General features: G+C 42.4%; 1 protein-coding gene across 2 annotated transcripts in view; it reads right to left on the minus strand.

The window, feature by feature from the left end:
- PTPN1 (protein tyrosine phosphatase non-receptor type 1) overlaps positions 1-10,394 on the minus strand; it is a 68,474-nt gene extending 58,080 nt beyond the window's left edge. The window contains exon 1 of one of the 2 annotated variants that reach the window (XM_079946228.1): positions 10,152-10,394. In XM_079946228.1, the coding sequence (XP_079802354.1) occupies positions 10,152-10,214 (63 nt within the window). In that variant the 5' untranslated portion in view covers positions 10,215-10,394. Of the gene's footprint in view, positions 1-1,619; positions 7,625-10,151 lie in introns of those variants that run through there. The other variant, XM_079946229.1, reaches the window with a different exon arrangement.
- Between the last annotated feature and the right edge of the window lie 1,513 nt (positions 10,395-11,907).

An 11,907-nucleotide genomic window follows, 5' to 3' on the forward strand; every position in this document is an offset into this window, starting at 1 on the left:
TGAGCATGGCCACAGTGCCGTTGTAAAGCTGGGTCCAGGACATGGGAGACCTCAGGCAAAGAAGAACATCGAGGCTCTGACACCTAATTATCCTCCCAAAACATTTCCTGCTATTAAAGACCAATTTATGGTGTGTAATAAACGGTACTGCATGTAAAGCACTTTGCGCAGTGCCTGGGGCACATAACAGAATTCAATAAAACTTAGCTGTTATTGGGTTTTATTATGAATGAGGGTAGAACATGGATCAGACTGTGCCTTTCTCCCTTGAATGGGAGATTTTAGTCCAATTACAAAACCCAATAATCCTCTTTAGACATGAGAAGAATTTCAAAGGAAACTGCATTCATCAATGTGGCATTCAGTCATTTTATAAAATAATGGATTTATGCCCACACAGGGTGTTTTGTTCTTTTTAAGGACATAATGGATTTTTAAAGTTTTGATTTGAGTTAATATGAAAATTTAAAGTTCTGTCTCACTTTTAGATAAGGGGGATCATGGAACATATATGGCTACCAAATCTAGCATGAGTGGGACGTGAAGCCCCCATTTTTCCAGCAAAGTTGCCCCAGTCTCCTGGCTCCTCGTGTGACCGCGTAGGTGTAGGATGTTAGATTCCAGTCATGCTGTAAGGCTATCTGGTCTAATCACCATATTTTACAGATGTTGAATGTTAACTCCTTCAAGGTCCCACAACAGTCGAAGGCAGACCCAGAACCCAAACCCTGTCCTCTTCTTCCATCACCTCACAAGTCCCTGGGGGGGATGTATGTTCGGGGGAGTTGTTAAGGGTGGGTAGCAGGGCAGCCTGGGACTAAAGCTTTGAGACAAAGACCCAGCCTTTACGAGTAAAAGGCTCTATCAACTAAGGGGACAGGGTGGGGAAGATTTCCTATATACAGCCAATCAAAGCCTTGCTTCAGTACATCTCAGGGTCAGTCAGACTCTTTTAAAAATCCTCTAGTATCAACCATACCCTTTTAGCCACTGGCTTATAGCAAGAGTTCCAAGCCTCTATGAAAGAATCTAATTTACTTGCTGGAAAAGTAGAGACATCACTAAGCAAAGGAATCAATGATTTTTAAAAGAATGTTACTATGTTTCAAAGTGTCCAACTACCAAAGTACTGAGAAAATATTTTTTTGAAATATAGCCAAGTGTAGAATATAAACTGAGTCCTACATTCATAATTTGTCTTTCTAGAAAGCAAATGTCAAAGGATATAAAGCAAGCTGTGAACAAGAGACTAAAATTAGCTCAAACCACAAATAACCTAACATACTTATCACTTCCTTATGCTCAACCTACAAAAATCAAACATTAAAAGCATTTACAAAACTAAAGGTGTGATGCCAATTTAATCCTTTAACTTCAGCTGTATCCTTTCTTCCTTCTGGCATGTAAACATTACCAAAGAATGACATTTTATTAATTTGAAGGCAAGTACAAGGGAAACCATTAGAGCTAAGTTTTGCCCTGTAAATAAAATAGCATGTACCATGCAGTTCTTAAGTGGTTAGAATGGTAACCACCTCCTCAAACTGAGGATAGGAAATTTCAGATGATGGACCACACCCATCTCCGAATGCGCTTCTCACAGAGAGCTAGGGACATACCAGACTCCTACTTCAGACCAAAGCTTGCCTCCATCTCCTCAAGCCGTTTATTTCCTACTTCCAAAAGCAACATCTTCCAATGAACAAAGGCTGTTGGGAAACACAAAAGTTTTTGTCATAAAGTAGTGGAACGTGTTGCAAAAGGAAGGTCAGTTGACAAATGTGGGTTCATGCAAAAAAAAAAAAAAGGTACTAGTTTGTTAAACTTCAACTACTTTTACTATCATTCTCTCTGCGTGATGACTACATTTTTGATAAGTTTTCTGGGGAAAGTTCAAGCTCAAAAAGGATGGAAACGAGTGGTTAAGAAACGATGAGTATAAAACCTACCAACTGCTACTGTGCACTCTTCAATACTAAAACTCTAAAAAGCATTCTTATCAGTAAGTAGAAAAACAAGGGACAGTAGCAGACCTGGGTACTATGACAAGAACAAATGAAATAAAATACTGCTAATGACACTAATATTCCTGGGATATATTAAGAAAAACTGTTAGTGGGACATGAAGGAATATTTAAATACACTTAGAAATGGTACCATGATAGGTACATAAAGGACCCATTAAAACGCAGCACATCATGGGGATGTGGATTCTCAAGGATGGTTCATGGGAGATGTGGACCAGCTAACCCTCAATCATGGCCATATCACCCGGTGTACTGGGGATTGCTCCAGAAATGTGGCTTTGTGCCTGTCAACCTGATGTGGCTTAATGCAACTTCCTGATATTGCACCACTCTGCTTCACCCCCTCACCCCACCTCCGAGGATGATCCAAAAGACCCTGGCAACTGGGAGGTGGTATCCAGGTGGTGGAGAACAATAATGGCAATGCTCTTAACTCTAAGATGCTGTCAAAATAACATTTTGAATCAGGGTAAAAATAAAGCAAAACAACAAGAACAACAAAAAACACAAAACAAAGTATCCTCCCTCTGAAAGACCCCTGAATATCTTCTTAGAGGCCTCTTTTCTCTGTGCAAAAGTGAGCCACACAAATATTTATGACCCAGTTAGGCATACTTTGCCTTTATCATTGTAGAAGCAAACTCAGCCCTGACTATTTGAATAGTGAAGCAATACAAAATCTAAGATAAATGTAACAGTGACAAATGTTTAAGCACCGAGGGAATTTAAAGCTAATTTACCGTATTATGCTAAACGCAGCTTGCCTATTTGTTCTCTTGAGTGAAGCTATATTCAGAAGTGATTTCATGCGCAGACATTTTTAAGTAACCCCCTGTTCTTCAGAGAATTCCAACTACTTGGAGTAATTACTTGATGTTCACCTTCCTGTAAGCAATTCACAATACTGTATAATTCTCTGAGTAATCAGTACTCAACAGAATAAAAACTAGCTAAGCTGTTCCCTGGAACTTAGCGTGGCATTTTTTAAATGAGATTCTTCAAAACGAAGAGATGCACCAGTAACAAAGCCATTAGGTAAGAAAAAAAAAAAGTCGGGGGAAAATGTTTCATAACAGTAACGGAGATAAGGGAGTTTTCCTTCTCTAATCACTAACTAATAAATTAAAAAAACACAGTTTTGGAAACCTAGTTTTGCTATGCTCATCTTATCTTTGCAAGTGGTGTCGCTTGCCCACAAAAGCCACAAACACAGCCGAGGCTTTTCCTTCTTCACCTGTAGAAGAAAACGTGCCTCAATCAGTCTTTGGGAAGAAAGACGCCTAGGACACAAGTCCACTCACGCCCAAAGGTTTGCTTCAACAAGCAGTTAACCCCCAATAAGAACTCAGAACTTCCTGGCACACTACTAGATTAAGAGTAGTAGGGAATATGTATATTTTCCAGAGAAAAATATGGACCTTAAGTGTCCCTTTGCTAAGAAGCCACGTTTATTTTGTGATTCCATGCTGTAGAACTTCTTAAGCACCAATTCTATCTAATTACCACGGGGTATCCGTAAAACTTTACAAACAGCGTTGGTAGAATCAAAAGCATTCAAAACTGCAAATTGAATCAGGTCACAAATTAAAAACAAAAAACTGAAAATCATTTATCAGTAGTTATTTTTGTCTGCAGTGTGACTTGTACTACATTCCGAAGATCAACTGATTCGGGGGGGCTTGACTTTTCTTTGGCTATTTATTTTGGGGGGAAAAAATCTTCCATGGGAAATGGTCTTGTTCCTAGCTTTCAGATATTCAAAATTTACAAAACTGTCAGTAAGACCCTTGTGATACGTCAAGCTGCCTTGAGGAAGGAGAGGGCAGCAGCTAGGAAACTATGAAGCCCACTTCTACAAAGTGAAGCATTATTTCTAAAATGCTGGAGCCTTAGGTACTTTCTTCTCAAACACGGCAGCTGTGTATACTATCATGCTCTTCAAATGAAGTTTAGACCAGATGTTGGTTTCTTTCTAAAATTACAACATAAAGGGCAGCTACTCTTTGTGTACCTAGCTGGGGTTGAATCTTTCGTAAATTCTCGAGAATCAGTTCCTCTATCTTTACAGGAAAAACCACCCAATTGCTACTCAGAGAAAAACTGCAAGCATAACTCATATGTCAGTGCCACTCGTTTTCCCACATTACTAAACCAAATGAACCCAACTTATTAAAAATGTTCAATACCTCTTGGGAAAAAAAAGATTCAATTCTTTTGAATCTTCAACTATAGTCACAAAACTTACACATTTTTGAGCCTAACTGTACCCACCAACACCCACGCACCTTACAAAATTGAGTAACCACAGCAGTGGTTACAAGGATTACTTCAGGAACATCAAACTCTCTTTGTGAGCACATTAAAGACTTTCATTACTTGACGAGAATTTGGTGATCAGTTAGTCAAGGACCATTTTTACACAGGAAGGGACTGAAGCCCAAAGAAAGGAAGGGACCCATTCAGCCTAGTTAGTGTTAGAGCTAACTAGAGAAAAAGCAAAAGATTAAGCTACTCTCTTGGCCAGAAGGGTGATCTGATCAAAGGCCAAAAATGTTTGCCTTTACCATTTATACTCTGAAAATAAATCACAGGTTTTATAAGGGTTACTTTATGGAGAACCATATTTTTAAGCCCACAGTCAAAATATATTTTACAAACCAGCTACATACAAAGCCCTTCTAGAAGGCATGTGAGAACAAGTCGAGAGTGATGAGAACAGAGTAATTCAATAATTCTTAGAGAGACAGATATATCACCTCCAAGTTTCCTATTAAGTTCGCCTCAAGCCAAGTACAAATTTGTTGTTAAATTTAAAGTTCCTGTGAAATAAGCTGGGTTTCCTACTGGGTAAGCATCCAAGCTTTTCTTCCAAGCCACCACAGCAGGCAACACCAAACTGCCTCATCAAGCCGTGGCTCAAACTGTACTGGTTTTCTCTGAGAGTGGCCTCTGCTATTAGTACTAATGCAGGCTAATCTCTTTGTGTCTACCATTCCTCCTCCCCCAGAATGGGGGCTGGGAACTGTGACTTGTCTTTCTATTGGCAGGGCCTGGGGCAAAGTGCTGACAATCAATTCAACCCCAACATTTCTTAGGCACTTTGTGCCCGGTGCAGAGGACACCAAGATGAATGAGAAAGATGGAAGAGGTGACTTCCATAGTTTGGACCCTACAGTAGATGGACTCGGATACAAAGGAACAGCTCCCATGAGAGCAGCGCTTTAAAAGAGATAGGTACGAAGGTGTATGTAAGCACACAAGTGAGAGAGCCAAAATCTAGTGCAAGGGGGCACACATTTGAGCTGGGAGGCGCAAGCCAGAATGAGTGGGAAAGGCAGCCTAAACAAAGTGTTGAGCCAAAGTACAGAGGAATGAAAGAGAAGGATGAGTCTGGAGAACACTGCACCTTCTAGTGTGGCCAGAATAAAAGGTACACAGGAGGGGATGGCTGGAACCTGGCTGCCATGCCAAGGAGCTTGGACCTTACACATAAATGAAAGCATAGAAGTAAACAGAGGAGTGACAGACCCAGGTCTGTTTTTAACCAATTACTCTAGTGATAATGTGAAGAATATACACAGTGGGGCAGGCGGGAGATGTGGAGAGATTGTTGAGGGACCTTATTAATATGTTTCTGGTTTCACCAATTTCTGTAATGTGAAGCCAGAAATGACAGCAGTGTTATAAGCAAAATTTGAGAACCTAGACCACTGGGATGGTAGGAAGGACATCATAGTGACCAATCAATGAGATGTGGTAGAGGGAATCAAGAACCATTCCAAAGTCCCCAGCACTCCTGCATATTCAAAACATGCACCAAATGACTGGTACCAAACTACATTGTCTTGGACACAATGACCCTGCTGGACTTCCCCTTTTCCTAAACATGGGCAGTACAAAGAAACATGCCCAGACTATTTGTAGTCAGTATTAGTTGGTTACCACGAACAAATTAACATAAACACTGTAGGGAGGGACCGCCAGCTTGTGCAAAATACACATGAGCTCAGGCTGGCTTATGAAAAAGTACCTGCAATTAAAAGTACAGCATAAGACAAAAACTGTCAAAAGGATTCTGCCATCTAAAAGATCAGAAAATAGACAACTCAAAAAAAAGAGAAAAGGGAAAAAAGAAAAGGCACAGTTATTTCAGTAGTTAAGAGTCTGACAAAACCCCTACAGGAAATTTTAAAATTTATTTCTATCATGAAATTCAGTATACATTCAATTACACTACTCAATACCAGGCATTTTTAAAATAGGTTTGGGGGAGCTATTCGTGCTAAAATGCAAAATGCAGGGACTTCCCTGGCAGTCCAGTGGTTAAGACTCCATGCTTCCAATGCAGGGGGGCATGGGTTTGATCCCCACATGCAGCGCAGTGCAGCCAAAAAAAAAAAAGCAAAATGCACTGGAGGGGCCTTGGAGCCCAATGGTAGATAACTGGCAACCGAAAATCATTTGCACTACCATTATCCCCCAGCTGACTCTTTAGAACCATCTGATATAGTTTATGATGTACTTCCAAAAGAACCAAAGTATTCCTATAAATATGCCAGTGATGTCAAACAAATAATGATAGCAAAAAGTTCTTCCCTCCACTATTTCTACTTGTGCCCCCAGTTAATCTGAGTCCAGACAATTACAAACGTCTTTGCACCGTTTCCAAAGTGGTGATCAGACACCTAAATTTAGTTCACTCAAACCAGGGCTACACAAGAACATTTAGATCTAATGGGTCACTCAAGATGACTAGAGCTTCCCATCCTCTCCATGTCACTTCCGTTTGTCTTTCTTTTTTTTAAGTGAAGTGAGTCATAGTGTATAGATCTTTCTCCTCTGCACAAAACACATTTTTTCTCTGAAGAGAATGGTATTTATATAAAAATTACTGGGAAATTTTAATATTCATCTTGGACTGTAATAAAATAAGCTGTATACAGCAGTAAGGAATTTTAGTGAATTATTGTTATAACATGATTTTAACCTAGTCAGGCATTAGATCGTATTTCATAATGAAAGCAGCTATAAAAACAAATGTCAATTGGAAGAGTAGCCCGTATTACAAAGCCTGCCTCTAACATAGAATAAATCTTGCCTTGAAGTCACAAGCTATTGTTGCAATCTCCTTTATCTGAAACAATCAAATCATTCATACTGAAAATTAGTGAACAGTGTCAGAGAATCAAAGAATTAGAGATGAGAGAAATGGCGAAACACCTGACCCAAACCTTAAACTACAAATGGAGGGTAGTTTTTCTTATTTTCATTCATTCAAGCCCTCTCTTCTCTCATTCTAGCTCCAAAAACCAATCTCTTTGCCCTATCTATGTTCTCTCTTCTCTTTTGGGCACTCCAGGCTTGCTAAGTATTACTTCCACTTTTCAAACCAGACATACAATCATTTAAATGATAGAAAACAATTTTTTAAAGCCATCTACACATGCTATCAAAGCTGACTTTTTATAGACCTAAATGCTTATTAGTATCTATGCTATCTATTACCATTAACAACTATATAAAAACAGTTATGCTCACTTTATTAAATTGAGCTAGGAGAGAATCTTCGCCTGAAACATTTGTTTTCTAAGCCGCCTCATTCCTCGGCATTCAAAAGTCTACTTCATCTTTTGTTCTTTTCCCAATTGTTTCCAAGTTTTTACACCTTTTTGTTCTAGTTAGAAGTTAGTATAGTGAGAAATAACTGCACTGCTTTGTTTACAAAATGTTAAGCAAAAATTACATATTATTTTAAAAATCACAATAGACTAAGCAAGCCCAAAATGACTCTGTATAAGGCTGCCTTCATTGTGACGGGCTACAAAACATTAATTTTTCTAACTTCTATTTTCTACCCACCATAAACACATTTCTTTGAATTCCTGAAAAATAATGGTTTTCATAAATTGACACACACTTTGGAAAATCTGCCACTTTAGACTCAAGGTCATCTGAACTCTACATTTTTTATAAAATGCCAGAATTTGCCACTTTTAACATCAAGAAGGAAAAGAGCGTCCGATTCAGATTTTGTAAAAGAAAAATATCTGTACTGCAGAGGTGAGAAAGCCCATAGCGGATAATTCTCTAAGATAAAAGAAACCACCTCTAGAAATGTGGCAATCGATTAAGGATCTAGAGAAATCTCAACATACAGCGATCTCGACCAACTCCTGGGGTTCCAAGGTGGTAGACAAACACAAGAACAATGAGGGAAATTAATGAAGACCATGCTCCATGCTAGTGACTTGCTTAACATAGTTTTAACAGTGCTTGGGTGAAAGGTCTCCCACTCCTCGCTAAAACTGTAAGTAATCAAATTCAAACAAGGACTTTTTATAATATGAATTTGCTGTTGCCAACTGAGTCAGCTTCAATATAAAAGATTCTCCCCAGTACCTCCTGGAGGCCACCCCTACTTGTGATGGGGTATATCATTATCAACTCCAACACTTCAGACCAAGAATTTTTTCATTTAAGACCACTTTAGACTCCACTGTATTCAATCTGATGCAGACAATTTGTCTACACATTCTCAAAGTCACTAGTGGGATTCATTCAATTAACTCAGAGAGACTAGACACGGAATACAAATTTTATATATTGATCGATCGTACTTACACAGATTAGAGTGGTTATAAACATTAGTCTATCAGAAGCTAATATACATTACAGTGCAAGTAAAAAGAATCCTGTCAAATAAGCTTGATGAAAATCCACATGAAACCAAGCCTGCCAAAAAAAGGCTTTTGTTAGTCAAGCATACCAAAGAACTGCTTAAAGCTTTTTTCCTTTTTAAGTGGAGCTCAAAATAGATTTTAATACTACCAGCTGATGGATCTCACAATTTGCCTTTTGAGCCTATAAGCCGAAAACAGCCTTCTCCCTTTACACAAGTAACAACATCTCTCTATTCTGTATGTTGTTTATTTAAAATACCGAGTGTGGTTTTGGTTAATCCTCACAACCCCCGCGATGACATTTAATCGGGAGCACATATTTTCTTCAGAGGATTTAGCTCTTGTGAAAGCAGACCTCTTCATCTTTTTAATCTGATGATGTAGAGATACGTGAGAAACTCCACCTTCCGAACTTTTTATTTATGAATCACCATAACCCACAAGGAGATGAAGACCGGGAAGACACCATCATCTCAACCATGACCAAAGGATAAGATGCTCACCGAGAGAAAGATGCTATTTTAGAGGGAGTAGAAACGTCAACCTCCCCTGTTGCCTGCCTGACACGGGGTAATATTCTGGCCCCAGTGGAGTGGGTACTCCAGACCTCCTGGCTGGAAAGCTCTTTTCAGCCTGCTACTCTCAGGGCTTAGCTCACAGAGCAAGTATCTCTTCCTCTGACAGATCTTCCCTGATCCCCTTCTCTGAGGCAGGCCATCTTCCCTGAAATCACTCTCTACCCCGTTATGTTTTGTTTTCTTCAGAGCACTTGTCCCCAGCTGAAACTGTCTGCTTATGTGTTGCACTGCCCTATTCGACTCTAAGCTCACGGGGGATAGCATCTTGCCTGTCTTGTTCAGCAAACACTACCTCCAGCGCCTCAGCAGCGCCTAGCACGGAAGAGGCACGTCAATTCAGATCCATTAAATGAATGAACAGGAAGGGGGAAGGGACTGTCATCCTTGGGACTCGACGCACAGAGACCAGGAGAAAGGAAATGTAAAGGAGGGAGGGGGGAGTAACCCTTTCCCCCGGGGAGACAAAGGAAGACAGCCTGAGGTGGTCCAGTCTAGAAAGGAAGTAGTGGGGGTGTTCTATCCACCCCAAGGGACAAAGAGTGGACAGGCAGGGGGGCGGGGTCGGGGTGCGAGGCTTCGCGCTGAGGGCAGAGACTGGCGGCTTCCAGGCTTGAGAGGTCACCCGGGCTGGAGGATATGAGGTAGGTGGGGGATCAAAGGGGACTGCGAGGCCGGGGAGAGACGCAGGCCCACCCGGGGGACAAAGAGAGAGGCGGCTGGCCTCTGCCGCCGTCGGATCGAATCCTCACGGAGCAGGGCCCAGGCGGAGGGCGGGACCCAGAGGGAGAGCGGGACCTGGGGGTCTGAGGGGAAGGTTCGCTAGGCCTAAGCGAAGGGCCTGCCGCGCTCTGGGGGCGCTCCCGCACCTGGTAAATGGCCGCCCAGCTCCCAGCCTTGTCGATCTGCTCGAACTCCTTTTCCATCTCCATGGCGGGCCAGGGGGGCTGCTGCGCCTCCTCCTCGGCCCACTGTGCCGTCTGCCGCTCTAGGCCGCGTCGCGCTCTCCGCACTTAGTCCCGCTGCAAGCCGCGACTCTCGCCGCTACCGCCGCCCTAGCCGCCGCTGCTTCTTCATGTCAACCCGGCAGCCGGAAGTACGCACCGCGCTGCCGCGGGCTCCGCCCCTCAAGCGGAAGGACCAATCAGCGCTCAGGAATGTCGGCTAGCAGTTCCGCGGGGCGGAGCCGGGGGAGGTGCTGGGGGAAGACATCTTGCAGCGTGCCCTCCCTCCTCCCCTCCCATCCTGGTCTACGGACTTGGGCGTGGCGCGCGCCCGTTGCCTAGGCGACCCCGGGAGCCCCGCCCACGGCGCGTGGGTTTGCCCGCTGCCACCGATCTTGAATTCAAGCATCGACGCGGTCCGTTGAATCACAGAGTGACCTTGAAGCAGTCATGCATCTTTCTTGCAGTGCCAGGGCCCAGGCCTCAGTGCTCCAAGGGGGGCGGGGGGGATTACATGCTCCCCTTCCAGGCTCCGGCCTCTGGCCAGATGTCCGCCCTTTTTTCGTGAAACTTAGAGCTTCATAATTTACCAGGCTGCTGGGGAAGGCCCACTACTCTCTGAATGTACTTTGCGTTTGGAGTCTCCTATCCTGGGCACTGCAGAAATGAATGGATTGGGGTCTTGGAATGATTTTTAATATTTCCCCAAATAGCAAGGAAGTCCTGCTCAGAATGGACTCAGTGGAGCACAAATTCCGTGGTGCATTAGTGTTGAATAGTGGCAGATTTCTGGGCCCACTTCCAAAGGATTCGGATACAGGAATCTGTATTTTTTATCAGCAACCCCAGCTAATTCTATACCTGTGGTCCTTGAAGCACACATGAGAAGGGCTGGTCAGGTGGTTTTCCTGCAGGTTGTACTTTAAGCCATTCACTTTTGGGTTGGGCACATTATATGAAGATAGTGAACTCCATGGGGTCAGAGACCCTAGAGGACAGAATCATCTCTGTTCACTCTTCCCATCTCAAGCCTACCCAGAGCAGCGGTGTTGAATTCCAGCTTATTCCTTGAGTGCTTGTGGCAGGCACTGTACCTGGCATTCCAAGTACATTTTCTCATTTAATCTCTACATCAACCCTACAATATAGGCACTTTTATTATTCCCATTTTATAGATGAGGAAACTGAGGCACAGAGAGGCAAAATCACTTGTCCAGAGTACCTTTGCACATTGGTATGGAAGCCAGGATTCTAATCAGTCTTCAGGGGAGTGCTCACTTTGGAGACAGGCTGCCTGAGTCCAAATTCCGGCTCTACTAAATACTAGCTGTGCAACCTTGGGCAAATTACCTAACCCCTCTCTGCCTCTGTTCCCTCCTTTGTAAAATGAAGATAATGAAAGTACCCACCTCATAGGGTGGTGTGAAGATTGAAAGAGTATGTATAATGCTTTTAGTCTAGTGAGTGGATCAATAAATATGAGCCCCCGTTATTATATACCTTCAAATAATAGCAAATGGGAGGTAAATCCTTGTTGAATAAATGCAATTGGTTTGATAGACAATGTCTTTAGAAACTGAGAATTCCATGGAGGGGGAAATTAACAAAAGATGCCCCTTCGGGTGAAAACTTTGGGAACCCTACACTAGGAAGCTGCCTAATATAAGTCTTAGCCATTTAA

This window comes from Stenella coeruleoalba (genome assembly GCF_951394435.1).
Source record: "Stenella coeruleoalba genome assembly, chromosome: 15".
NCBI classification, from domain to species: Eukaryota; Metazoa; Chordata; class Mammalia; order Artiodactyla; family Delphinidae; genus Stenella; species Stenella coeruleoalba.